This window comes from Primulina eburnea, chromosome 15 (genome assembly GCF_022965805.1).
Source record: "Primulina eburnea isolate SZY01 chromosome 15, ASM2296580v1, whole genome shotgun sequence".
NCBI lineage: Eukaryota > Viridiplantae > Streptophyta > Magnoliopsida > Lamiales > Gesneriaceae > Primulina > Primulina eburnea.
In genome coordinates this window covers 21,735,521-21,762,408 of record NC_133115.1, presented here as the reverse complement: position 1 = coordinate 21,762,408, position 26,888 = coordinate 21,735,521, and the positions used below count along the sequence as shown (strand labels likewise).

Sequence of the window (26,888 nt, the reverse complement as noted above, 5' to 3'; positions counted from 1 at the left end):
GGAGCAAGAGGAGCCGAGTACTCCTTTGCACGATCCAACCTAATCTATAAAGGGAGTTGTCTAGCTATAGACAAGAAATTTAGCGCTTGCTGGGAGGCAACCCAGTGATTTATTTTATTTCGTTTTAAATTTTTTATTTTTTTTACTTTTTCATTCTATTAGGTTAATTCTCTGTGATTTTGGTGTGTGTAGGGAATATTGGAATAAAGCAATATGATTTAGATTCTGGAAAAACTAAACTGTTGAAATAAAAGATTTCCAGCACTGAGGAATTCTACCATCTACATGTAGCACTCCATGGAATTTAAAGCACACTGCCAGGGAAGTGTTCTCTTACTATTCTACATCCAACTTCTATATTCTTTTTGAATGGCATGACACTGAGGGCAGTGTAAATCTAAAGTGTAGGGGAGATTTTATTTGTGTTTGTTTTATGTCACCACACTTAGCATGTGCTTCAATGTTTAATCCTCGAGCATGAAAATTTTTTTTTTTGGTTATTCTTTGAGAAACTGCACTTGTGATTACATGACACACTAATTGACTTTCTAGATTTTTGAACACTCAAGAAATTACATCATACCTAGAATTGATTGAGATGAGCAGTAGTTGTAGCCGAAGGATTTGAGCACAAACTAGTTTTGTATCATATTTTGAGACATAATCTATGCACTTTAGGTCATACTTATATGAATTAATCGTGAATTAGTAAAAGGTGAGCTCATGAAAAAAAAAATTGAAAAAAAAGAGAGAAAAAAAAGAAACAATCTAGAACTTGTCTGATTATCTTTCGAGGCGAAAATACGGAGGAGAATGACTTAGGGATGATTTAGGCGATCTTTGGACCGTTTGAGCCTTTCGAGCCTACCAAATGCATCATTTATATCCCTAGTATCCTCTTTTGAGCCTATAAAAAATCGAATGGAGTGTGTCAAAGACATACAATTAGCCCCCATTCGTATTCCTTCAAACTCCCACATCAACTACCCATTTTTAGCTCATACACTATTCCTCTACCTTAATTTTGAGAGAAATAAACCCCTTTAGCGCTTTAAAATTTTCAATAACTCTCATGTGGTGATTGATAAGAAAAATTGGAGGAGTTTAAAAAAAAAATCATGAAGAATGAGAAAGGAGTTGATGAAAAGATATATATAATTATAAAAGAAAAGAAGGAGGATTGAATGTTGTATGATGTGGTGATTGAAAAATTAAAAGGGAATGTTGTTGAAGATCGAAAAAATATTGGGGAATATGAATGAAAGTACAAGGAAGATGAAAAAGTTAGCTGGAGGAATGATGAAATTCAATGAGGAGGAAGATAAGAGATGAAGGAATGCGCTGAAGGAATAATTGTTTATTTTCTCTCATTTTGAATCTCCCAACCTTTATTGTAGCCGTGAGCCGTGGCCTTACATTATAAGCTTAAAAGACCTATTGACCGGGTCATATTCCTCCAACATTTAGTGGAGAAAGATATGAAAGATAAGCTTATGGAGAGTTTCTTTATATAAAAAAAAAATCCAGAAAATATGAGCATTCCTTGAACTAAAACATCTTTGAGGAATATGAGTTTTGACTTCCACACTACACACGTCTCATTATCTTGATCTTTTCTAGTGAATGCTTGAGTTTTAAAGTTGCAACGAAAGTGAATTTTACGATTTTCGAAGTGTGATATTTTGATTGAGTGTGACGGAATTTGGTAGGTTGAAAAGTGTTGATTGTGTCATTTGTTCTGATGAATCATTGAATATTCCTCGGTTATATTTTTATTCTCTAATTTGCTCGAAGACGAACAAAGGCTTAAGTGTGGGGGGATTGATAAGGCCAAATCGTACAAATATTTTAGGGATTTAATTTTATAATATTTGCCTTTATCTAGAATTTTTATCCCAAATTATATGATTATTTGAATTAATAATTTTAGATTTGAATAAAAGTGAAAAGTGTTTAAATTAGGAGATAAAATAAATTTACTAGATTTCAAAGGAAATAAAATATTCTTATTCCTTGATGATATTGAATTTTTGGAAAAATCTATGTAAATCTTGACAAATATCTTATCTACACTTTCTTTACTTGATATGGGCTTAAAAAGAATTAAAGGAGAGGCCCATTGAGGAGAATAAGAAGGCAGAAGCGTACAAGAGAAGGAAGGGGGCTGCGATAACAGAAGCACAGAAGGAGACGGAATAGGAGAACAGCGCGGAAGAAGAAAAAAAGGGGAGGAAGAAAGAAGGCAAAACCAGCGAGGAATTCCTCACACGCTACAAATTACAGAAAATCTCTTTCCATTCCTTCTTAATCATGTTTTCTGCATTGAATTTAAACAGTGAATTGCAATTTTATTTTAAGTTTATGGAGTAGATTTTTATAGACTAAGGCCATGATAGGGCTGAGACATATTATTTTTTGATGTTTTGAGTTTAATTCAATTAGATTATTTATTTTATTCCTTGATTGATGTCGTTTATCACGTTTTCTTTTAATCTGGCCAATTAAATAGAATATTTTTTGGTTAATCTAAAACCGGAAGGCGATAGATTAATATTTGCTTCACACATCAATCAACACATGGTTAAATTGACTAGAAATAGTATTCGATTTCAGTGTGCGACTTTAGGTGGAAAAACTGGAATTTCACAGCGATCTAATGCGGTTGAATCTAATTAAATTCAGTTAGGACTAATTGGACTGTTAGATTTAATTAGGTTAATTAATTCGAGGTATCGTTTAATGAATAATTTTGGGAATTCCGTCGTGAATTAAATAATTAATTTATTGAATTTAAATTTGACACGTGGATTATAAGTTTGTCTCGGTACTATTGTGCGCCTTAGTCGTCTTTAAATAATTTGAATTTTCGTCTAATTTAATAATTTGGATTTTTTTGTTTTAGTTAATTTATTTAAATTGTTTGATTTAGTTTTAATTAATTTATTATCCCTCAATTGACTTTATTAGCCTAAATTAGGAAAATTAATTCATATTCTAGTAATTAAAACATCGATCTCTGTGGGTACGATACCTGGACTCATCTCCAAATACTATTACTTGACCTAGTCCGCTTGCTAGATTTATTCCCAACCGAAATCGTCGGTCACTAGCGACATATTTCAATGCAAAACCTTACAGTTTGAGTGCGAAGAAAGGTATAAATTCTTTTTCCAGATGTTAGGCATTAATCATTGCAAAACCATATATTTCACCTCTTATTTTTATCCACGACTCTTCAATTTTACTTTCTAAGGATCAAGCTATGATCCATTCAGTCTTCCACTAACATCTTGTTTCTTCTCTTTCAATATTTTCTGCAACTAATCGCAAAATTTAAGAAATCTCCATCTAAACTGGTAAATTTTATTTGCCACACAAATTTAACAAAAGAATAACCAATTTTTTCAATAATAATTCTTGAGATTTCACTCATTATGCGGTGAACAAGAAAATTCAAACCCAAGTAAAACTATCTATCTTCTCGGTGCCACGAAATTAAAGTACCGTCCACGTTAGCTAATATATACTCTCCTATAGTTCTGCCAGGTTGAACATGTGGTAGTTAGGAATAAACATTTGCTAAAACTTTAGGAACTCATTACCTGTCACACCTTTATTTACAACAGAAATCAAGAGGTATTTGCAAATAACCTATTTTTTATTTTAAAGCATCTATAGTATATTCTAAAGAGGTAGCGCCTTATGGTAACTAATTTGGTATGAGCACTTCAAAATTGCAATTAACACCCTTATTATTTAATTAATTTACGATCTTTATATTTTTAATTTTTATTGTTTTGAATTAATTTAAAATAACACAAAATTTAAAATAAAATCAACTACTGTATTTAACTCTAAAAAATATTAATCATAAAAAACAATTGTTTGCACCGAATCACCAGTATAAATTACTTTCAATTGATGTTTGCATGCTTTTTCTTCTCGGTCGGAGTATTCAAGTAATATGAGTTAGTATTTGCATCCTAAACCTTGCTTAAAACAAATGAACCATGTCTTTGAAAAGGATGTAAACATGAACCGAGACTGGGGAGAGCAGTCTGGTGATTCATGCAGGTCCCAACTTCGCCATCCTGTTGGCCAACTCAATGTCAAATATCCATTACATTAGTTCGTGGAGAACCAAATAAAACACATTTTTTACACCAACCAAATAGCCAACTTTGAAATGACACCTTTCAGCAATCATTGTACTGAACGACAAGTTTTAAGCAATCCTCTTATCGTAGGTGAATTCGAAAAAAAGGCTTATAATAAATGTTCTAAAAAGTCTGGAAAAGCGCAGAAAGCTTGAAATCTGGCAAAAGCATGGAATAACCAAGCAATCACAAAGCATGAAAAAACACAATTAAGCGTGAGCTTTCTAGATAATATTTTAGTTAACTTTAATTTTAAGCTAACGTATATTATTTTTGAAGAGAAAAATTTGAAAATGCTCTCTGTCTATCCTACCTTTCGTCTCGTTCGGGCCTTCTCATCGATCATCCATTAACGTCAGCTTCTCCGACCAGCCGTTCCTAACATTCCGAGTCACCGGCGACGGCAGCCGGCCGTGGACAGAATTTTTTCGCGTCTGGTTTTTCGGGATTTTACGACTTTATTGTAATGGGCGTTATCAAGAAGAATCGCGTTATTTTTAGGCATGCACCAGCGGATAGCAGATCAGGTTTACGAGACGAACTCATTAAGATTGAACATAAGCTATTCTCGTTGCGACTGGGTAATGGAGGGACGTCGATTTGGTGGTCTGAAAGAACAAGGAACTCGTGCTATATGCTGGACTTTGAACGAGAGGAAGCCCGTTGGATAAGTTTACGATTCCAGGAAGCTACACTTGCAACATTGTCGGGATCAGCTTTCTACAGATTCAGAGGTAGGAATGCGGTATTCACGATACAAATTTTTAGCAACAAGCGTGGAAGATTCTTGGAGCTCTCAAAATTTAATCCACGAGGAAGGAAATTAACCACCATTGTGCCAAGCGGATTCAGGTCAGCGGGATGGAGAAATATAGCAACTTCGTTGGGGAAGTTGTTGTCTGGATATCAGCAAACGGTTAATAATCTCGTAAATAATGGCTCGTACCACGGAAAGGACCTTAGACACAAGCAGTTTGATATGAGATTACAGAGGAAGCATCGCCAAGGAGAGGGGAATTTACTGGATGGCAATGATAGACAATATTCGAGGAAGCCATGGGAGGAAGCAATCATTGTCACAAAAAGAAGAGTAAACATCTCTTGGGAAAAAATTCAAGCTGCTCTTGAGAAAAACACAAAGGGCAAAGTAGAACTCTTTTCGTTCCAAGCAAATAAGGCGGTGTGGTGGCCTAGAAATGCTGGAGACTTAGCGACATTTCTGAAACTGAAAAACGGTTTTTTCGATAATGGGATCTCCTTGGACTTTGAGGCATGGAGAGATGACATTAATTCGGCTGATATTGTAGAGAAATGCTGCAATGGTTGGATTAGTATTTATGGATTATCTTGGAGATTATGGACACCAACTAATCTTAAAATCATTGGTGACAGTTGTGGGGGTTTGATGGAAATAAATGCCGATACCTTATTATTCAGAGATCTTGGAGCTGCCAAAATTAAGGTTAAGGGTATTGAAGGTGGTTTCATCCATAGTAGACTGAAAATACTGCTGGAAGGAGAGGTAAGAGAGATAACTATCCGGGTTGAAACCTTTGATCTTTCGGCTTATGATATTTACGAAAAACAAACTTATGCGCAAGTACTGGTGAATGGCAAGAGGACTGTCGCGGGATGGGGCAATACGAATATCAACAGAAAAGCGCAGCACAATGGGACTTACAAAGTCGGGAACATTACAGGGGATATCCAGAAAGAAGTTACATCGAATCTGGTACCTGAAAATGAAGCTGTGGAGAAAGAAGATGAGGCGGTTATCGGTATGGGAAGACGGGAGGAAGAGCAGGGGTTGAGGAATATGGGGGAGGAAGACAATGTTTCAACAAATTGTAGCGGATACTCGACAAAGTTTGGGGGAAAGGTGACTAAGATCTTACAGAGAATTATCCCTAGAGACATTGCTGCTTTTGGCAACTCTCCAATCAACTCTATGGAAGATAAGGAGCCTGCGGACCAAGCCTTTGGGGAAGATATCCTCAGCAAAAAGAAATTATTGCCAACTTTCGGGAATACTTATAGCATGCGTTGAAAACAAGGCTGAAGAGGAAACTGACAAGTGTATTTATTTAGAAAACATAGGCAAATCGAAGGGGACGTGTGAATTGGATGTCAGTGACGAGTTTGAATTTGAGGATTCACTTGATGACCCGCTGGAAGTAGACTCAGTTTCAGGCGAATCAGATTATCAGAATTCAATACAATCTGAAGGGAGTGCGGCTTTGGAGGACGCTGTTGACTCGTTGGCGGGGCTGTTCTCATCTCCACAACAATCAATTATTTCTCCTAAGTCACTTAACACGGTAAACACGAAGATTGCTGTGGGTCAGGTACTTCCATGTATTAACTCTTCTTCTTTTTTAAAGCATTCCTTCAACCTTCAAACTATTCTTCCAGCTTCGTTTTCAGCTTTGGGTTTGTCCAGTGGGTGTTTAGGGGGAGGGTTGGGGAGTTCAGATGAAAAGCCGGGAATCGAGAATGGAATTTTTGAAAGGACTGAAGGGGTTAGCACAAATACTGAGGAAGGGAGGAAGGAGGTAGTGGTTACAGATGGTAATTGGGGGAATGGGGTCAAGAAACCAGATCTTTTGTTGAGCAGGGAGTTAGACAGACTTAAGTGGGGGGTCAGTTACGAGAGAGGTTCAACCTCGAAGGGAGTAAATGTGTCATCATGAAGATTTTCTCTTGGAATATCAGAGGAGGAGGGGCGGCTAGTAGGAGAGCACTTGTTCGAAAAGTGATACGTCAAGAAAATCCTGATATTGTGGTACTCTTGGAAACAAAAAAGGAGAGGATAGATCGAAGCTTTATTGCAAGTGTATGGAAACCGAGATTTGTTGAATGGGTTTGCCTACCGTCGGTGGGAAGTGCGGGGGGAATTGTAGTAATGTGGGATCCCAGAATTGTGGAGGTCGTTAACAATTTGATAGGAGAGTTTTCAGTCTCAATCGAGATTCGTTGGCAAGATGGAATTAGCTGGTGGTTCTCGGGCATTTATGGACCTGTCAGACCGAGAGATAGGGAATTTTTCTGGGATGAATTAGCCGGACTGCACTCGATTTGTGGGGATAGGTGGTGTTTGGGAGGATATTTTAATGTGGTCAGGAACTCTGGGGAAAAGCTGAATAGCCTATCCCTCACCACGAGTATGTCATGCTTCGACTGCTTAATAGATGAACTACTCCTTATTGATCCACCGCTTCTTAATATAAAATTTACTTGGTCTAATCTTAAGGTGGAACCAATCTGTTGTCGGCTTGACAGATTCCTAATTACACGAGGTTGGACTGAAATATTCCCAACATTTAGACAATCGGTTCTACCAAAGATTACTTCGGATCATTGCCCGGTGATATTTGACACAGCGAAGTTGAGGTGGGGTCCGGCTCCGTTTAGATTTGAGAATGTTTGGTTATCTCATCCTAAATTCAAGGAGTTGATTAAGACATGGTGGAATAATGGTAATACTAGCGGGTGGGAAGGCTACAAATTTATGAAAAAAATGAAAAAGATCAAAGAAGAGATTTTGAAATGGAACAGGGAGGATTGGGGAGAAGTGAGCAACAGAATTAAAGATCTAAGCTTCAGGATTGAGCACTTGGAGGAAAAAGAAGGAAACGGTTCGTGGACTGAAATTTGTCAAGAAGAAAGGAAGAAGTTAAGATGTGAATTGGAACAATTGATAATACGAAGAGCCCAAATGGAAAGTCAACGAGCCAAACTGAAGTGGATGAAGGAAGGGGATCATAACTCGCGAATCTTCCATTCTTTGCTAACTAACAGAAGAAATAAAGCAATGATTGACAAAGTGGAATTGGAGGATGGGTCTGTGGTCGCTGAGGAGTCACTAATCGAGAAGGAAATCATAAGATTTTATCGGAACTTGTATAGGAAATCGGAAGGGGCGGTAAGGGAGTTGGACGGGGAAGGGGGGGAGTTACAGGGCTTGGAGTGGGGGGAAATAGGATTAACGCAAGCAGAAGGGTTGGAGTTGCCTTTTTTGGAGGAAGAGGTAAAAAAAGCAGTGTTTCAAAGCGACGGTGCAAAAGCACCAGGGCCAGACGGTTTCACAATGGCATTTTTCCAACACAATTGGGATACGGTGAAAGATGACATAATGAAAGTTTTTGCTGAATTCTTTGACAATGGGATTGTTAACGGAATAACTAACGAAACTTACATTTGCCTAATTCCGAAGAAAAAGGACGTGACCAGGATCAGCGACTTCAGGCCTATTAGCTTGATTACGAGCTTATATAAGATTTTGGCGAAGGTTTTGGCTAATAGACTGAAGACAGTCATGAGCTGCACAATTGCAAATAATCAAAGTGCTTTTATTAAGGGAAGACAGATCCTTGACTGCTGTCTTGTCGCAAATGAGGTTGTCGAGGTGTATCGAAAAAATAAAAAAGAGGGGTGGGTGTTCAAAGTGGACTTGGAAAAGGTTTATGACAATGTTGACTGGAATTTTTTGGATTATGTGCTAAGGAAAAAGGGATTCGGAGAGAGATGGCGGAAGTGGATCATGGGGTGCGTTTCGAGTGTATCGTTCTCGATATTCATTAATGGAAGACCACGAGGTAAGATCAAGGGAGAAAGGGGAATTAGACAGGGAGATCCATTATCTCCTTTTCTCTTCAATTTCGTAGTAGATGGATTGGGAAGGATGATTGAGAAGGCAAAAAAGGAAGGGACTGTACAGGGACTCGAAGTTGGCAAATATAAAATTCACGTTTCGCACATTCAATTTGCGGACGACACCTTATTTTTTGCGAAATCACATGAACATTTGTTAGCTGTCGTGAAGATTCTCAATACCTTCAGCAGTATTTCAGGTTTGCGAATAAATTGGGAAAAAAGTGAATTGATGGGTTTGAACAGACCATGGAATGAAATTGAGGAATTGGCAGATGCAATTGGATGTAAGAAAGGAAATTGGCCGATTAGATATTTGGGGATTCCATTGGGAGGAAACCCGCGGGATATGGTCTTTTGGGAACCGGTGATCTCCAAGATGGTAAAAAAATTGGCAAGTTGGAAAAAATCGTTTCTTTCGAGAGGGGGCCGGCTAACTTTGATAAAGGTTGTTTTGTGTGCTATGCCATCTTACTTCATGTCAATTTTCACAGTGCCTAATCATGTGGCTTTGAAGATGGAAAAAATTATGAGGAACTTTCTGTGGGATGGGGCAGACGGGGAGAAACATTGTCATGTTGTGGGGTGGAAGCAAGTGTGCAAACCAAAGGATATGGGAGGAGTGGGGTTGGGAGATATTCGATTACGGAACAAAGCTTTACTTGGAAAATGGTGGTGGAGAGGGTCGGTGGAAAAAGAAACACTTTGGAAACAGGTTATCAACAGTATTTATGGTCTTCATGATAATGGATGGGACTTGGGGCAGGCGGAAAAAGCGACGTTCAGAAGTCCTTGGAAGTGCATTTCTCGATCTTTCCCGGCTTTTCATCAGTTGGTTCGAGGAGCGTTCAGAGAGGGCAATATCATTCGTTTTTGGGAGGATGAGTGGGTGGGGGGAGTCTCGTTTAAAGAGCGTTTCCCTTCTTTGTTTCGTCTTTCGAATGTCATTAACAAACCGATCATTAATTTTTTAAGTGGCAATTCTAGTCAAGACAATTCTGTTATCAGTTGGGACTTAACTTTTAGAAGGAATCTGAGTGATACAGAAGTAATTTTGTTTGCTTCTCTGTTAGGGGTCTTAGATACGGTGAGGATTCAGCGGGGAGTGGGGGACTTTAGGGTGTGGTTGGGGGATTCATCGGGTTTGTTTTCTGTGAGATCTTTCTACAAATCTTTCTTCACAAGTCACCATTTAAACCCATTTTCTTTTGTAAACAATATCTGGGAAGTACCTGTACCTACAAAGGTCCAAGTGTTCTCGTGGATAGTGGCGTTGGGGAAATTACAGACTTGTGAATCTGTGCAAAAAAGATAGCCGGAATGCGCCTTAAGTCCGAATTGGTGTTGTCTTTGCCGGGAAAAAGAGGAAGATCAAGATCATTTGTTACTGCATTGTTCATTTTCTTACAGAATTTGGCTTAAGATCTTAAATCAGCAAGGCTTTCTGTGGAGTTTTCCTTGTAAGGCAACAGAGATGTTTTCAATGCAACCAAATTGCCAAACAGGGAAACAACATGCGAGATTCTGGTTGGTGATTGTTCATTGCACATTTTGGTCGATTTGGTTGGAAAGAAATAGAAGAATTTTTGAAGAAAAGACGGCGTCGCCGGAAGAAATCTGGGAAACAATCAGATTCAGGGTTGCAAGTTGGTTGGTTGTAATGCCTGAGTATAAACATCATTGTCTCACGGATTTGGTCAGGGATTGGAATTTTGTATGGTCTTGATATTTGTGTTGTAATAGTGTTCTCTTTTAACTGTGGCGGATTACTTATCCGTTGTTTGTAAACATTTAAATCATTTTAATATAATATTGTTTCGTCTCAAAAAAAAAATATTATTTTTGACAATTTAATTTTTGAATTATAAATATTTGATAAAATAATATTTCAAAAATAAATCCCAAAGAAACCAAAATATTCTTTAAGATTTATACATATATTCTCAAATTTTATATGTTTATGCATTCTTTCATCGACTGATTACTTAATATAATTAAAATTATAATTAAAAAAACGTTTTTTTTTCTTGATGTGGGATTCTAGAGTGGTCGTGGTCAGCGATAATCTGATTGGAGATTTTTTGGTGTCGATTGAGATTCGGTGGAATGACGAGATCAAATGGTGGTTCTCAGCCATTTACGGACCATGCAAGCCAAGAGATAGAGAATTCTTTTGGGATGAATTAGCGGGCTTGAACTCTATCTGTGGTGACAAGTGGTGTTTGGGAGGAGACTTTAATGTGGTTAGAAGAAACACGGGCGAAAAGATGGGTAGCGATTCAAATACCATGAGCATGTCATGTTTTGATAATCTGATTGAGGAATTGGGTCTACATGACCCACCTTTACTGAATGCAAAGTACACGTGGTCAAATTTTAGGGCCAATCCTATTTGTTGTCGCTTAGACAGATTCTTTATTTACGGGGGTTGGATGGAAATTTTCCACACGTTCAGACAGACGACGCTTCCTAGAATTACATCGGATCATTAACCGGTGATGTTTGATACCACTAAGTTGAGATGGTATCCTGCTCCGTTCAGATTTGACAACGCTCCGTTGTCTCACCATAAGTTTAAAGAATCAGTTTTGGCATGGTGGAATAATGGAATCAGTCAGGAGTGGGAGAATATAAATTTATGAAGAAACTCAAAGGAATCAAAGTGGAGGTGTCCTCATGGAATAGAGAGGTCTTTGGAGATGTGAATGTCAGATACATGGAGTTGCTTAACAAAATCAAAAAGTTGGATGAGTGAGAGGCCGGAGGAACTGGATCGGATATTCTTAATGAGGAATGAAGGGCGGCAAGGTGTGAACTGGAAGTTCTGTCGATTAGAAGGTTCCAGATGGAAAGCCAAAAAGCAAAAGTGAGATGGTTGAGGGGGGATGGGGACCAAAATTCCAAATTTTTCCATGCTTTACTGAATAATCGAAGGAATAGATCAATGATAGACAAGGTGGAGTTGGAGGATGAGTCTGTGATTACAGAGGAGAAAAATATTGAAGAGACCATTATCAGTTTCTATACGAATCTTTATAGGAAATCGGATGGGGAAGGGGCGCTTTTTGACAGTTTAGAGTGGAGTCCATCAAAATTTTTTTGAATAGCAAATCAACATGTGTCTATTTGGGAGAGAGAGAAAAATTTGAACCATGTCTTTTCCCCCCAAGTGTGACGTCAGTTGGCTGCCAACCTTTGAACTGCTACTCCGGTGACCTTCGCCGGCCTCTGTCGCCCATCACCGACCATCTCCGACCACCGTCCATCCTCATCGGCGACTCTTTATCTTTCATTTCCGTTGTTTTTCCGCCTTTTCCTAAATCTGCCCATTTCCGACCAGATTGATAAACATTTCCCCTCACATTCCGACCACACTTTTCTCACCTTTAAGCCCATTCCTATATCCTTCACCCACTAAAGCCCTACTCTGTTTCAAGATTCTCTTCCACCATCTTTGAAGCCTTCGACACTCGAAAATGGCGAGGAGGGAGAGTAGTAAGTTTCAAGGTGGTAAGGCTGCTGAAGAAGTGAGAATAGAGCAAAAATTATTTCTGCTCTCTGGGGGAAAAAGGTTTGATTCGATTCGGGTAATAGAAAGAACTCGGAATGCAAGCTACATGCTGGAACTAGACCGTGAGAGTGCTTACTGGCTGAGGAAGATAATGTGTGACTACATTATCAACCCAAAATCATATTCAACATTCCACAGAATGCGTTGGGGAGAAGTTGTGGTTTCTGTGCAGAAGTTTGTCAACAACAGAGGAAGCTACATTGAAGTGTCACGTTTTGAGAAATCGAATCAGCGACAGGCGTATTATCATTCCGAGTGGAAGGTATGAAGATGGCTGGAGACGCATGGTGTTTTATGTTGATAAGCTTCTGAGTAACACAAAGATGAAAGCAGCATACCAAGACAAGGGCAAACAGCAAGCTCAACAATCGATGCTTCAGGGTTCGTCGAATCAAAGCAACACACGGTCAGGGAACATTGATGCCCGCTCTGAGTTTAGACAATGCTTGAAAAAAGAATGGAATGAAGCTTTGATTGTTACGAAAGACTGCGTTAATGTCTCCTGGGAAATGGTGACAGAAGCAATTGGAAAGGCAGTGAAGAAGAAGATTGAGATTTTTCCTTTCAAGGCAAACAAAGCAATGTGGTGGCCAAATAGTAGGGAGGATCATGACTTCTACCTGAAAATCAAAAGATGCTTCTTCGAAAAGAGGATATCCTTATCTTTTGAACGATGGAGGAGCGACATCAACACGGAAGAGGAAGTGTGGGAATGTTGCAATAGTTGGATTAGGATCATCGGTTTACCATGGGATATGTGGACAACACAAATGCTCAAAAACATAGGGGACATTTGTGGCGGATTGGAGGATATTAGTCAAGATACAATCTTACTTAAGGACTTGGCAGCAGCCAAAATCAAAGTAGTGGGTTTAGAAGGGGGCTTCATTAACAGTTCTTTGGAAATACAGACATCACGCGGCCCTATGAATATTCGCATCTACGTAGACTCGACAAACATTGCAGCGTATGATACGTACGAAAAAAGGTCCTATGCTCAAGTAGTTGTGGATGGTAATCGAAGGATAGCTGGCTGGGGAAGAGTTAATAACACTGCTACCAGGAATTCAGAATTTCAAGAACAAGCTGGTGTGGGGGATCGTCAAGAGAATACAAACAATCACATTCAGAATTTAATTGAAGAAGAAGCGGGACAACAGCAAGCATTTAGCACAGAATTGGTATCGGGGGGAGGATCTCCTTCGATATACAAAGGAAGGAACTACAGCAATACCCAACTCATTCAGGGAATGGAAGTTTTTGTTGGAAATCAGCATGAAAATATTCACAGTGGCGGAAGAAAAGGGATTAGGGGAGCTAAGTCAAGTGAGTCAGCACCGGTGGGCGGGGGAAAGCACATTAATATTCTTAAAAGGGTTAGTCCGAAAGGGGTTGATCAATTCAGCAAAAGTGTGGTGAATTCATTGACTGCAGTTCACAACGAAAAAACACAGCATAGTGTTTGTTCCAATGAAACATACAAACAAGAAAGAATATTCGATGTGGTTTACTCAAGGAAGAAAATAAGACAGAGACCTGTTGATTATACTATAAAGGATCATGATGTCACAAAGATAGATACACAGTGGATGGAGGATGGACAAATCGCATAGCAGACAGAGTGATACATGGGAGGACACGGATTCAAAATGGCTCGAGAAAGTGCGGTGGAAGAGGATAGCGAATACAGTGATGTTGAAACTCATATTTCAGAAAGCTCAGACGCCATGACACATACCAGTTTGGGATGGGAGGACATAGGAGATCTCTTTGCAATAAACTCTGATAAGGTACACACCAAAATACCACAGACTCATAATCAGGTACCCAATCTTCCTTTTGATCCTTCATTGCATCCTTCTTCGTCCTTTTCTTTCGGTCGACTTCCAGGGCAGGGGAGGGAATTAGAGAGTATGGAGGGTAATACTGGTTTGTGATAAGTCGGGTATGGCGGAGATAAAAATCCATGACAGTGATCGTAACAGTGAGGGGCAGATGATAGTGATTGATCATGGAAAAGAGGTTGGATGTTTGGAAATGTTGGGAGTACAAAGGGTGGAATTGGAGGCTAGGTTATTGCCGGTTGGAATAAGTGTGCGGGGTGAAAATGTTGCTTCATGAAGATTTTTTCATGGAACATTAGAGGAGGAGGTTCGGCAACAAGGAGGGGGTTCATTCGAGATATGTTGAGGAAGGAAAAGCCAGACTTAGTTATTTTACAAGAAACGAAAAAAGAAGCTGTAGACAGGAGATTCATAGCCAGTTTGTTGAATGGGTTCAACTACCTTCAATTGGAAGATCGGGTGGAATTTTGGTAATGTGGGATCCTCGAGTGGTGTCAGTTAAGGACAACTTGATTGGAGAATTTACTGTTTCCATTTGCATTGAAAAAGACAGAGATGAAGGAAGTTGGTGGTTCACTGCAGTTTATGGCCCATGCAAAGCACGACTCAGAAATCTTTTTTGGGATGAATTGTCGGGTCTGAGAGTACTGTGTGGGAATAGATGGTGTGTGGGAGGGAACTTTAATGTTGTGCGATCTTTAACTGAGAAAATTAACAGTCAGACAAGGACAACAAATATGGATTGCTTTGATACGTTGGTGCAGGAATTAGAATTGATTGATCCACCTTTACTGAATGCGAAATTTACATGGTCGAACTTGAGGGCCGAACCGATTTGTAGCAGACTAGACAGATTCTTGTTCTTGGGAGGGTGGATGGAGTTATTTCCATTTCATCGGCAATATGTACTGCCTCGAGTAACTTCGGATCATTTTCCAATTATTTTGGATACACAAAAATTGAAATGGGGGCCTACTCCATTTAGATTCGAGAACATGTGGCTGGAACATAAAAGCTTTAAAAGGAATTTTGCGACATGGTGGAATAACACACACTTTCAAGGTTGGGAGGGATACAAGTTTATGAGAAAGCTTAAGTCTGTTAAGGAAAATATTAAGAAGTGGAATGGCGAGGTGTTTGGGAAGAATGAGATGAGGGAGGCCTGAATTGAAAAACAGAATCGTTGCTTTGGATGAAAGAGAAGCTGAAGGGAGGGAGAATGAGGAGGGAGTAACAGAGAGAAAAATTTTAAAATGTGAGATGGAAGAATTGTTGTGTAGAAGAAACCGAATGTTATATCAAAAAGCAAAATTACTTTGGTTAAAAGAGGGAGATCAAAACACAAAGTTCTTCCATTCACTGCTGAATCACCGAAGAAGCAAAGGAATAATTAATAGACAGGAAAAAGATGATGGGGTGGTTGTAGAGGATGAAGAGCAAATAATCAGTGCCATCACAGATTATTTCCAGCAACTGTACAGCAAGAGAAATGCAAGCAGATTTGGGATTGATGGGGTTGAATGGAGACCTATCAACGTTGATATGAGAGCCGAAATTGAAAAACCATTTTGCGAGGAAGAAATTAAGAAGGCTATTTTCGAGTGCAACAGATGCAAATCGCCAGGACCTGATGGTTACTCGTTTGCTCTATACCAGGATTGCTGGGAAGTTCTCAAGGGTGAATTAATGAAGGTGTTCGAGGAGTTTTACGAAGGGGGGATCATAAATGGGATAACGAATGAAACATATATATGTTTGACACCAAAGAAACATGATTCACTAAGGATCAAAGATTTCAGACCCATTAGCCTTACAACGAGCTTATACAAGATAATTGCTAAAGTTCTCGCGGCAAGGCTGAAAACGGTATTGACATACACACTGTCTGAATCCCAGAATGCATTCATGGAAGGGAAACAAATTTTGGATTGTTGTCTCATTGCAAACGAGATGGTGGAAGAAGGGAGGAGAAAGAAAAAGAAAGGTTGGGTCTTCAAAGTTGCTTTTGAAAAAGCATATGACAATGTGGAGTGGGATTTCCTAGACTTTGTGCTACAGAAAAAGGGCTTTGGAGACAAATGGAGAAAATGGATTAGAGGATGCGTATCTAATGTTTCTTTCTCAATAATGATCAATGGGAAACCGAGGGGAAAGTTTAAATCAAGTAGAGGTCTACGACAGGGAGATCCGTTGTCACCATTTTTGTTCAATATGGTGGTTGATGTTTTGGGCAGTTTGATTGACATAGCAAAGGAGGTGAATTTAATCAAAGGTTTTCAGGTGGGCCGAGAGAAGGTGGATGTCTCACATATACAATTCGCGGACGACTCACTGTTTTTCGTTCAAGAGAAAGTGCATCTAGATTTTCTGGTTCAAATTTTGGGGTCGTTTTGTGCTATGTCAGGACTTAAGATCAATTGGGATAAAAGTGCATTGTTGGGTTTAGGTCAAGATGAGGTTGAAGAGGAGCAGATTGTTGCAATGTTGGGTTGCCGAAGGGAAACATGGCCTATCACTTACTTGGGAGTTCCTTTAGGAGGCAATCCCTCGAAGCTTTCGTTTTGGGAACCAATTTTGAACAGGATTAACAAGAAATTGGCAACCTGGAAAAAAGGTTTTTTGTCCAAAGGGGGAAGACTCACTTTGATTGCTGCGGTGTTAAATTCATTGCCTATTTATTTTATGTCACTTTTCAAAGTGCCGAAAGGAGTAGCGGCTAAGATGGAACAAATGATGCGAAATTTTCTGTGGGATGGCAGCGAAGGTGAATCACACTGTCATTTGGTGAGGTGGAAACAGGTCTGTAAACCGAAAGAGATTGGAGGATTGGGGATAGGAAACATTTGCTTGAGGAACAAATCGCTTTTGGGAAAATGGTGGTGGAGGTTTGGGGCTGAAAACGAACCGTTGTGGAAGAGAATAATAAGGAGTAAATATGGGTTACAAAAAATGGTTGGGATGCGGGGTTGGCGTTGAATGTTACGTTTAAAAGTCCGTGGAAATTTATTTCAAGCATTTACCCGACTTATCACAGACTAGTGAGATTAGTGGTTAGAGGAGGAACTAATATCAGATTTTGGGAGGATATTTGGTGGGGGGATGTAGCTTTTCGGGATTTATTTCCTTCTTTATATCTTATTAGCTCAGCTCGTAACTTGCAAATATCTTATTTTTTTGCTTTCGACAGTGTGTCAAACGATTATTCATGGGATTTTCATTTTCGTAGGCTCCTTTCAGATGATGAACTTGTTCAGATGTCTTCGTTGTTAGGTATTTTAGACATGGTCAGGATTGTCGAAGGGGTGGAGGATTTTAGAGTGTGGGAGGGGGATCCGTCAGGGAGGTTTTCGGTAAAGTCATTTTACTATTCCTTTTTTCAATCAATTAATGATGTCCAACCCTTCGCTTTTTATAACTTCATTTGGAAGACTCCCATTCCATCAAAAATTCAGATTTTTTCTTGGTCTGCAATTCTTGGTAAGTTGCCTACATCAGAGTTGATGCAAAAGAGATGGCCTAATTGTGCTCTTTCTCCGAATTGGTGTGTTTTGTGCCGTAACGAGGTGGAAACACAGGACCATTTGCTGATACACTGTAATTTTGCTACCCAATTGTGGTCAAGAGCTTTGAAGGAGTTGAAATTCATGTGGGTTACACCGAAGACAACAGCTGATCTCTTCAACACTGATCTCGGACATCCGGTTGGAAAAAGAGGAAAAAAATTTTGGCGAGTGGTCATCCATGGTGTATGCTGGGGGACCCATTATCCCTTTTCCTGTTTAACCTAGTGATTGATGGTTTGGGGCGGTTGGTAGACAAGGCTAAGACAGAGAACATAGTGAGATGACTGGAAATTAGAGAGATAAAATAGAAAATTCATACTTCCAATTCGCGGACGACACCTTGTTTTCCGTCAAATCCGTGAGGCATATGATGGCTTTAGTGGAAATAATAAATTTTTTCAGCATCAAATCGGCCTTCAAAATCAATACGGAAAAAAGCATTGTGTTGGGATTAAATTTTTCGGATGAAGAGGTCGATGGTCTGGGGTTAGCGGTTGGGTGTAAAAAAGAGCAGTGGCCGATTAAGTATCTCGGGGCACCGTTGGGAGGCAACCTGAGGAATCTTGAGTTTTGGGAACTTGTGGTTTCAAAAATGTCCAAAAAACTTGGAAGTTGGAAAAAGGCATTTCTCTCAAGAGGCGGTCCTCTTACACTGATAAAGTCGATGTTAAGCACGATGCCAACATATTTTATGTTTCTCTTTAAAGTGCCAATCCGGGTGGCAAAACAAATGTAAAAATTATGAGGGATTTTCTGTGGGAGCCGATGGGGAGGCACATTGCCATGTCGTTGCTTGGGAACAAGTTTGTAAACCTAAAGACTGGGGAGGTTTGGGCTTGGGGAATATTCGTTTGAGGAATAAGGCGCTTCCAGGGAAATGGTGGTGGAGATGCTCAGTGGAAAGGGATTCTTTGTAGAAAAAAGTTATTGTAAGCATTTATGGTCTTCAAGATAACAGGTAGGATGTGGGGCTGGCTAGGAACTCGACCTTAAGAAGTCCTTGGAAATTTCTCTCGTTCTTACAAGGCTTGTCATCAGTTGATTAGGGCGGAGCTCAAAAAAGGGATTCTCATTCGTTTTTTGGAGAATGTTTTTTTTTTCAAAGAGCGTTTTCCATCTCTTTTTCATATTTCCTCTTCTATTAACAAATCGATTAGCCATTTCTTCTCGGTCGCCAATCTTCAGGGTAATTCCAACTTTCAATGGGATGTGCGTTTCAGAAGAGCGTTAAATGACGTCGAATTGGGTGAGTTCAGCACAATCTATTAGGGGTCTTAGAATCAGTTAGATTGAGTTTGGGCACGAAGGATGTTCGGGTATGGTTGGGGGAGTCTTCCGGTATTTTTTCTATTAGTTCTTTTTACGCCTCTTTCTTTCCAACTTCCCTGTATTCATGTACTCCTCTAACATATGGAAAGTACTTATCCCGCGTCGTGGATTGTGGCTTTGGGGAAACTGCCGACTTGTGATGCTTTGCAAAACGTTGGCTCAGCTACGCCTTATGCCCACAATGGTGTAGTTTATGCCGGAAACAATAGGAGAATCAAGACCATTTATTGTTGCATTGTTCCTTTAGGAGTGGTATTTGGATCAAAGTTCTGCAAGAATTGGGTTTTGAATGGACTTTTCCAAGTCAGTCACAGGACTTGTTTCTTATGGAGTCGGGATTGTTTACCGGGAGAAGAATGAGGAGTTTTTGGTACTTCGTAGTTCATTGCATTTTTTGGTCAATTTGATTGGAGAGCAACAATAGAATATTCACAGACAAATCGGAGTCGATGGACAACGTTTGGGAGAAGATCGAATTCAGAGTTGCGACTTGGACGACAAAGATGCCAGAGTTTATTCACCTGCTTATCTCAGATCTAGTTAGGTATTGGAAATTTATTTGCTCCTAACGACAGTGTAGTTGTAGTGTTTCTTCCCTAAATTGTGAGGTGTCTTGCGGATTGCTCATCCGCTTTCATTGTAAAACTAGTTGTTATTATAATAAAATCATAGTTTTCGATAAAAAAATAATAGAAGTGATAGGGACAAAGAATAAAGGGACTTCTTACTAGTAAAGGGAACTTCAAGTACACATGGATAGCAAAAGTTTCCATGTACTGTCGAACTGAGGGTAAATTGTTTCTCTGCAAAGCCATGAGAATGGAAACCATTAGGTCGAGAATAACAAAATGTTACAAAAGAAAAAAATAGAAATTATTGTGGGGCTCAAGCATAAGTACCAGCTTAAAATAAACATCAGTAGTATGTATTCAAGAACTGAAGCAAGAACACAAGTTCAATTTCAACTGGCTTAGTGGATTGATATATAACTTTTATGCATTTCAAGAAAGCACAAAACAGCAGTTCCAGAAAGAACAGAACTGTTTCATTCGAGATGTCACAGCAGCTCACAAATGTTAGCATAGACCTCCAATACGATCAACAACAAAAACCAAATAAAACCATTTATTTTCTTTTGTAGCCACAATTTCTCGGTTGATAAAGAAGCGAGAGTGGGAATTTAATTTATTAAACATACCCTGTAAAAAGTAATTTGATACTAATTAATCATCAGATTCAAACTTTCACAATATAGTAAACATAGCAAAAAGAAAACGGAACAACGAAATTTAAAAATATAACCATTAAAAGCAAGAAAAAATGTGAATAATCATTTTTTAGTTTTTTAAAATTAAAGTTATTCCACCCGACAAGATGGAATCCCCTACTTCTATGGCACAAAACGTTTTCAAAATCAGTCAAAAGATTAGGTTCTTATTCAAAGATCAAGAATTATCACATATGCTTGAGAAGGCATTTTTTAATGGCGCAGTTTTTTGTAAGTGCAACAATCATGTCCATGGAAATTTTAAGAGTGATTTGCCACAAGTGACAACAATCAGAATTGATGAGCTTTCAAGAAAAATAACTGTTATATGGTAACTCATAGGTGGCATTGGCCACTATTTATAAGTTATCCAGGGTAGTCGTTAGAGGATTATGACAAGATTTCTTCAATATTTCTGACAACCGTGGTATCCAAAGAAAATTTTGAATTTTTGTTATTTATTACTCTTAACCGCTGGAATATCTTAAACCACACATGCGCCACTGCCCTCATGCATCCAAGGAAAAAAGAAAATCCAAGTGTTCACCACTCAACAGGTCAGCTACATAAAGGTTGTTGAAAGAATAAAATGCTAACGTTAATTGTTGTATGCAACTTAGATGTAACTTGCTCAACCATATCCAGATCAACAAATCGTGACAAAACACAAATCATCTGCCATACACGAACTTTCCGCCTATGAATCTGCCAAAGAAGAAAAGCATAGCCAATGAAAACAATGATCAGAAACCAAATTGACAACGGTGTCCATCAGCATGAAGCAATTAGTTTAAGAGGGTAAAGAAGCGTCTAAGCATTTAACACCACCCTCTAATCATGTAATTTTTCACAAGATAATGGACATCATAAAAGTTTCCAGTGGCATGTCTATATTACAGATGGTTATGGCCCAGATGTTCACATTTCACATCATTTTTATAGAATTTAAGGGAAAGATAAGTCTCGGTCAAAAAACAGAAGGCATTCAGCCGGAAATAAGAGATTAACAATCACTTGATAATTCATAAACCTTGCTGAGCGCTATGTTTTTGGGAGTCCACTAGGAGAAAGCTCTTAAGTGGGTGCAACTGCTGGTAGAAAAAGGAACTCACCGCACTATATTTCTTATACAACTCCTTAGAGATATCTCTATCACTTTCCTGTCAAAAAATGTATAATTTGTTTCAGGGTTACAGGAAATTGATGCACTAGCACAAAAAAATCAAGCAAAAACGAGGCAGAGGAAAGATGAAGTGAAGCAACTGAAGTAAACCTAGATATATTATAGTGCCAAGGTTGTTTTTAAACTCTAATCAAGGAGGGAAATGTAAATTCTTAAAATAGGACTTTCCATAACTTGGAAAAATGGTAAACCAAACAAATTTTGAATCAAGTTAGCAAACTTAGCAGACATCATTAATACATCTGAATATTGGATTCATACATAAAACTAAGATGGGAGCATAGCATTAACTTCAGTTTTCAATAAAAAGATAAGCATCGTAACAATAACTAGGATTGGAGGATGTTTTCAAGAGCCTTTTAATGGAAAGGCCAAGTCCACAACATATCACCACACAAATAACAACCAAACGCTCTAAATGACTATGCATGTTTTCTTCTGTCCAGATGTAATTTTCCTTCATTTTTTAGCAAAGAGATGGGATGGCAGAGAAGGCATGCAGTAAGGGGTAAGAGAAAAAGAGGCAAGAAGAATAAGAATTTTAAAAACAGAAATTGATACCGCAAAATTAAGAAGTTCTAGCAAAAATGATTTTCCAGATGCCGTTGCAGCAAGGCTGTTTTCAATTTCTTCTGTCGTTTTGACCAAATCAGCCATGTCCGCCAGTTTGGAAAACAAAACAGCAACAGATACACGTGCATAAAGCTCCGTGTTAATGAATCCCTGGTTAGAGAAGCATCACAAATTTCACTAGAGATATCCAAGCAACCAATAAAAAAAATTAGAAATCAGAATTTCATAGGATACAGAAAAACATATTGCCGTCTATTTCATGATCAGCTTGAAACATGTGCTATGAAGTTAATAATCACTGTTGCTCTATTGGAGAGATGTTAATCAGTCAACTGAAAATTATTAAAATAGAACAGATTATCGCAAAAAAATAAATGAAATCTACCACAAGATGGGAACTTTACAAAGGATGTGCTAAATCCCACAAGATGAAACTTGCAAAGGATGTGCTAGAGGTATCAATGTATTTCACTGCTTAAAACATGGTAAACGCTACAAAACCATCATTAATACACTCAGTTTTTAATTGTGTGTGATTCTGTGACATACTTCAGTTAAATCAGGGTCTAGGCTTCTTGACAGAACTGATACTTCAATTCTTGCATCATAATTTTGGGACAATTCAGCTTCGAAGTCCTCATCAAAAGCCACTGATATAAAAGAAATCAAACAGACGTTAGAAAAAAAACATATGACACAGGAGGAAGTTCAAGCTATCTTATAAATATGTTGCTCATGCAGCACAAAACTAAATGAAACAGTTAAGCAGCAACGAATGATATTGCAGTCAGAGCACTAACAAAATACAGAGCGAACAAGAAGCGTACCAGAACCATATAATGTCAGCAACTTCAGCTCTTTCATATAGTATTTTAAGGTATGAGGGTATACCAACCAAAGCCCAGCTAATTGTAACACAGCAAGCCGAATAGTTCGAGGACTTTTTGCGCCTTCCTCAAGAATTTTCTCGACAAACTGCAGAAAACTTATCTCTGTTTCACATTAACATGTCCAAGAAGCTATTCAGGTACAAGATGAATAGAAAGGATACCACATACCCACTTTAATGGCCCAGGGGAACAGTCAAATTCATGCATTCCCTCATCAGCGAACACTGAATAATGTAGGACACAAGATAACAGGGAAGCAATAGAAGCTACTCTCCTTTTGTTGCAGCTGACATGCAATATCCATGACGAACGAACCAAAAACCACATCATCTAAGAGGAAAAAATTTATGCTAATGAATATCCTAACAGAATAACCATACTGTAAAGGGAAAAAATATAAACTGAAATTGGTAGAAAAAAACTCTAAGCTTGATAATTTTCTGATTATATGATCCTGATTTCATAAAGCAGCCAAGCAGACACCACTGGTATTATGTGCTTCAAGGTCATGGGTCTAACTTGGATTAGACCGGCTGGGTTTTAGGTGATGGGAAAATCGAAATAGACGGGGCAGGTTTGGCTAAACCCAAGCCGTTGTCATCCTAGTTTATAGTTCTCAAGATTTGGGCCTCCCTACCCATGGTGCTGTGTAAAGCATCCTACCGCTTAGGTGGGTTGATTTATCATTTGGAAACAGGTCATACTAATTCTAATGCAATTTAGGTTTATATCTATAATGTAATTAGGTTTCTAGTTCCATTGTTCTTATCGAACTATCAATCTTCTCTACTTGAAGAAAACTCGTCCTCAAGTTTCTTATTGAACAAAGAAAATGATTTTATGTTGGATGATGACTCCCGAGCTTCTGGGTTGGTAAATATGCTATTTTAAATCTCAAGATTTGTGTTCTTAAGAAATAAGGGAAACTATAGAAGACAACCAAGAAAACACACTCTTCATCTGAATTTGCTTTGGGTCATCTTATCGATGAAAAGATAGAGATATCAATATTGATGAAACCAATAAAGATATAGAGGGATACAAATCTGAAACTTTTAGAAATGGTGATAATATAGTTGAGGAAAATTGAATGACGTTTTTTCACTTAATTATGCCAAGTATTTATTGATGAACTTTTGATTCACATAATTGATTCATAATTTGTGGAATTAATTTTTTTTTACGATATACTAAATTCATTTTGTATATGCACATTGAAAAAATAATGCTTGGCACGCTTTACTTCGATAAAGCACACCTCGTCTTGCGCCATGCACCAATGGTTCCACACCTTAGTGCATCTCGTGCCATATATAATTATGACTAATATACTTAAAGACACTGTGTTACCCTAAGTAATAAGAATATTGATCCCTCAAATTCTCCCAGCTAATTACAGCTATAATAAATGGACAGTTTTCTTTATTTAGGGACCAAATTTTCCCGCATATATTAATCACAAAAATGAAATTTACACCTTCTATAAATACATTTATGTACAGAATATGGGAATTCTCATCGCGTGATTATAGAGTTGTTCTTTTTTAATAAAAGAATTGACCGTATTATAGATGGTCAACAATATCCTCATATTAATTTCAAATTAACATGAACTTCTAATTTCCTTGTGATGCCAAGTATCATGAATAAATGCACTTAATGTACCCCTTTTAACATCAAAACCAAGAATTCTTTCCCTCAATTCTCTATGTTCGGTATACAAACTGTATTGTATAAATAAATATGAATGACCTAAAACCTTGCAATATACTTCCACTTGCTGCTTATATTCAAACCAACTCTTGACCAAATATGCACTGAAAACCATCTCAATCAGGGAAGGCATTTCTTATGAACATGTTGACTAGAAGACGAACAATTTCTGCTCTAGGAGATCCTTAATAGGACAAATGATAAAACAAGAAAGCAGACCTTGATAGTGATGCCGTCGCAAGAGGTGGTCATGGGATTTGTTCTTCTCAAAGTTAAGAATTCCATGCATAATTTGACTGATCTCAGCATGGGTAAAACAGAAAATTCTCCAGCATTTTCAAGGCTGCAAACTCAGTTGTAACGAATTAGCAGAGGTCCAAAGATTCTACGCACGTAGCAGTTAGCACATAAACAAATATTGTTTGCCCTAAAAAAGCCTTAAGAACATATGGTTTTTTTTTTCAAATTCCAACTAATGGGATGTAAACTTAACTTTAATAAGTAGGATAATATGCACCAATAAAAGAAAATGATTATGACCCATAATTCTTACTAGAACCTTGCATTAGAACAAAAGAAATACTCATATTAAAGTATAATAAGAAATTTTGGAAATCAGGCGTTACTCTCTTATCCCAAATTTTCTACTACCGCAAACCTTTTAAAAATTTTATGGAGGACCCCTCAACATTCAAAAACAAGTTGGATATCCTTGCCTGTCATTTGCAAACCACGTCCAAGTTGCTCATTAAAAAAAAAGTTGTTAGCAAAATAACTGATCTGCAGAGGGACTATTTTTACAAGCAAAATCAACAACCATGTATAACAACTTGATAGCTTACCTTCCAACAAGATCATCAAAAATCTGTCTGACCATCGAGTCTGAGAAGTAAATTTTGCACCTCCTCATACAAACTCCATTACGAAGTGCAAACTTGGGCAGCGACAACACAGATTCTAGACAGCTCCACTGTGTACAAACCATTACTTAGTACCCAGATCTCAAAAGCATAGCATAGATTCTCAATAACTAATAGGTCTATAGAAGAAGGTGAAACATGAGAGCGAAATAAAGAGATAGTAAATATAATATTCAAAAATTACAAGCATAACAAACATAAATGAAACGCCAGAAGAAATGTCGACGCTGAAAAGCACACGCCTTAATGGCATTCATAAGCAAAAAAAAACATATCTTTTGCCCTAGCACGTCATGCTCAAATGTTCAAACACTGATCTATTTCATGGATTTATGACTTCTGCATAACTTTTTTTTTGATAGAAAAGTAACTTTATTATAATAGTGAAAAGTTTTATGACTTCCGCATAACTAATGCAAACCAAAGTATTTTTTTCCTATTTAATTGCAATCCGGGAATAAAAGTTCCACTTTGGCATCAGCCCTTGCCTACTTACAAACTTTTAAGAATCCCGAAAGCACCAACAAATGCAACCTAGGCTTCTGACACATTCATAAATATAAATACCAGAAAAGTCCCAAAATCTAGTTGAGCTGTTTCTTATTGCACATAACTTATATGTGCGCTTCAATGCTAACAAGAAAATACTAACTCTTAAAAAACATCTAATATGTCAAAAAACAACATTTGAAACTCGAACAAAAAATTCTGCTCTACAGTGGTGGAGCCTGATCGTGGTTAGTTACTTTTGAGATAGGATCTTGATCATGAAATGTTTTTGTTAGGAACTTAAAATTTCGGCATTTCAAATAAATACGTATCAGATACCATGCCTTGTCTGTGCAAATGTTGCCAGCATGCGAGAGAGGCAGAAATAAAGGTAATATAAATGCGGATCAAATGCCATGCGTTGTCTGTGCAAATGTTGCTAGTAAAAGGGGTACTGCATGAGTAGAGGTAACTTTTAAAGAAAAACACACAGGAGGCTAAGCAGATATCAGTAGCAAATTATATGATAAAAATTACAAGGGAAGAAACTTATTTCCCAGCCAAACAATACATTGAACCACTAATACAAGTGAAGACAAAGTAAAAGTGACGAAATTTTGGCCAAAGAAGGGAGCAATGAAAAAGGAAGTGTAATTTTCTACTTTCTTGTAAACCATATATGTCACAAACCTACAAGAACTCTAATTATATACAGACTTTTTTACCTTAATTACAGGTG

General features: G+C 38.1%; 1 protein-coding gene across 1 annotated transcript in view; it reads right to left on the bottom strand.

The window, feature by feature from the left end:
- The window catches only part of LOC140813581 (uncharacterized), a 72,766-nt gene that overhangs the window by 26,251 nt on the left and 19,627 nt on the right, over positions 1-26,888 (bottom strand). Inside the window, 9 exon segments of the mRNA XM_073172151.1 lie at positions 19,843-19,917; positions 20,979-21,086; positions 21,494-21,541; positions 22,126-22,287; positions 22,687-22,787; positions 22,965-23,112; positions 23,196-23,357; positions 24,960-25,083; positions 25,583-25,710. Coding sequence (XP_073028252.1) covers positions 19,843-19,917; positions 20,979-21,086; positions 21,494-21,541; positions 22,126-22,287; positions 22,687-22,787; positions 22,965-23,112; positions 23,196-23,357; positions 24,960-25,083; positions 25,583-25,710 — 1,056 coding nt within the window.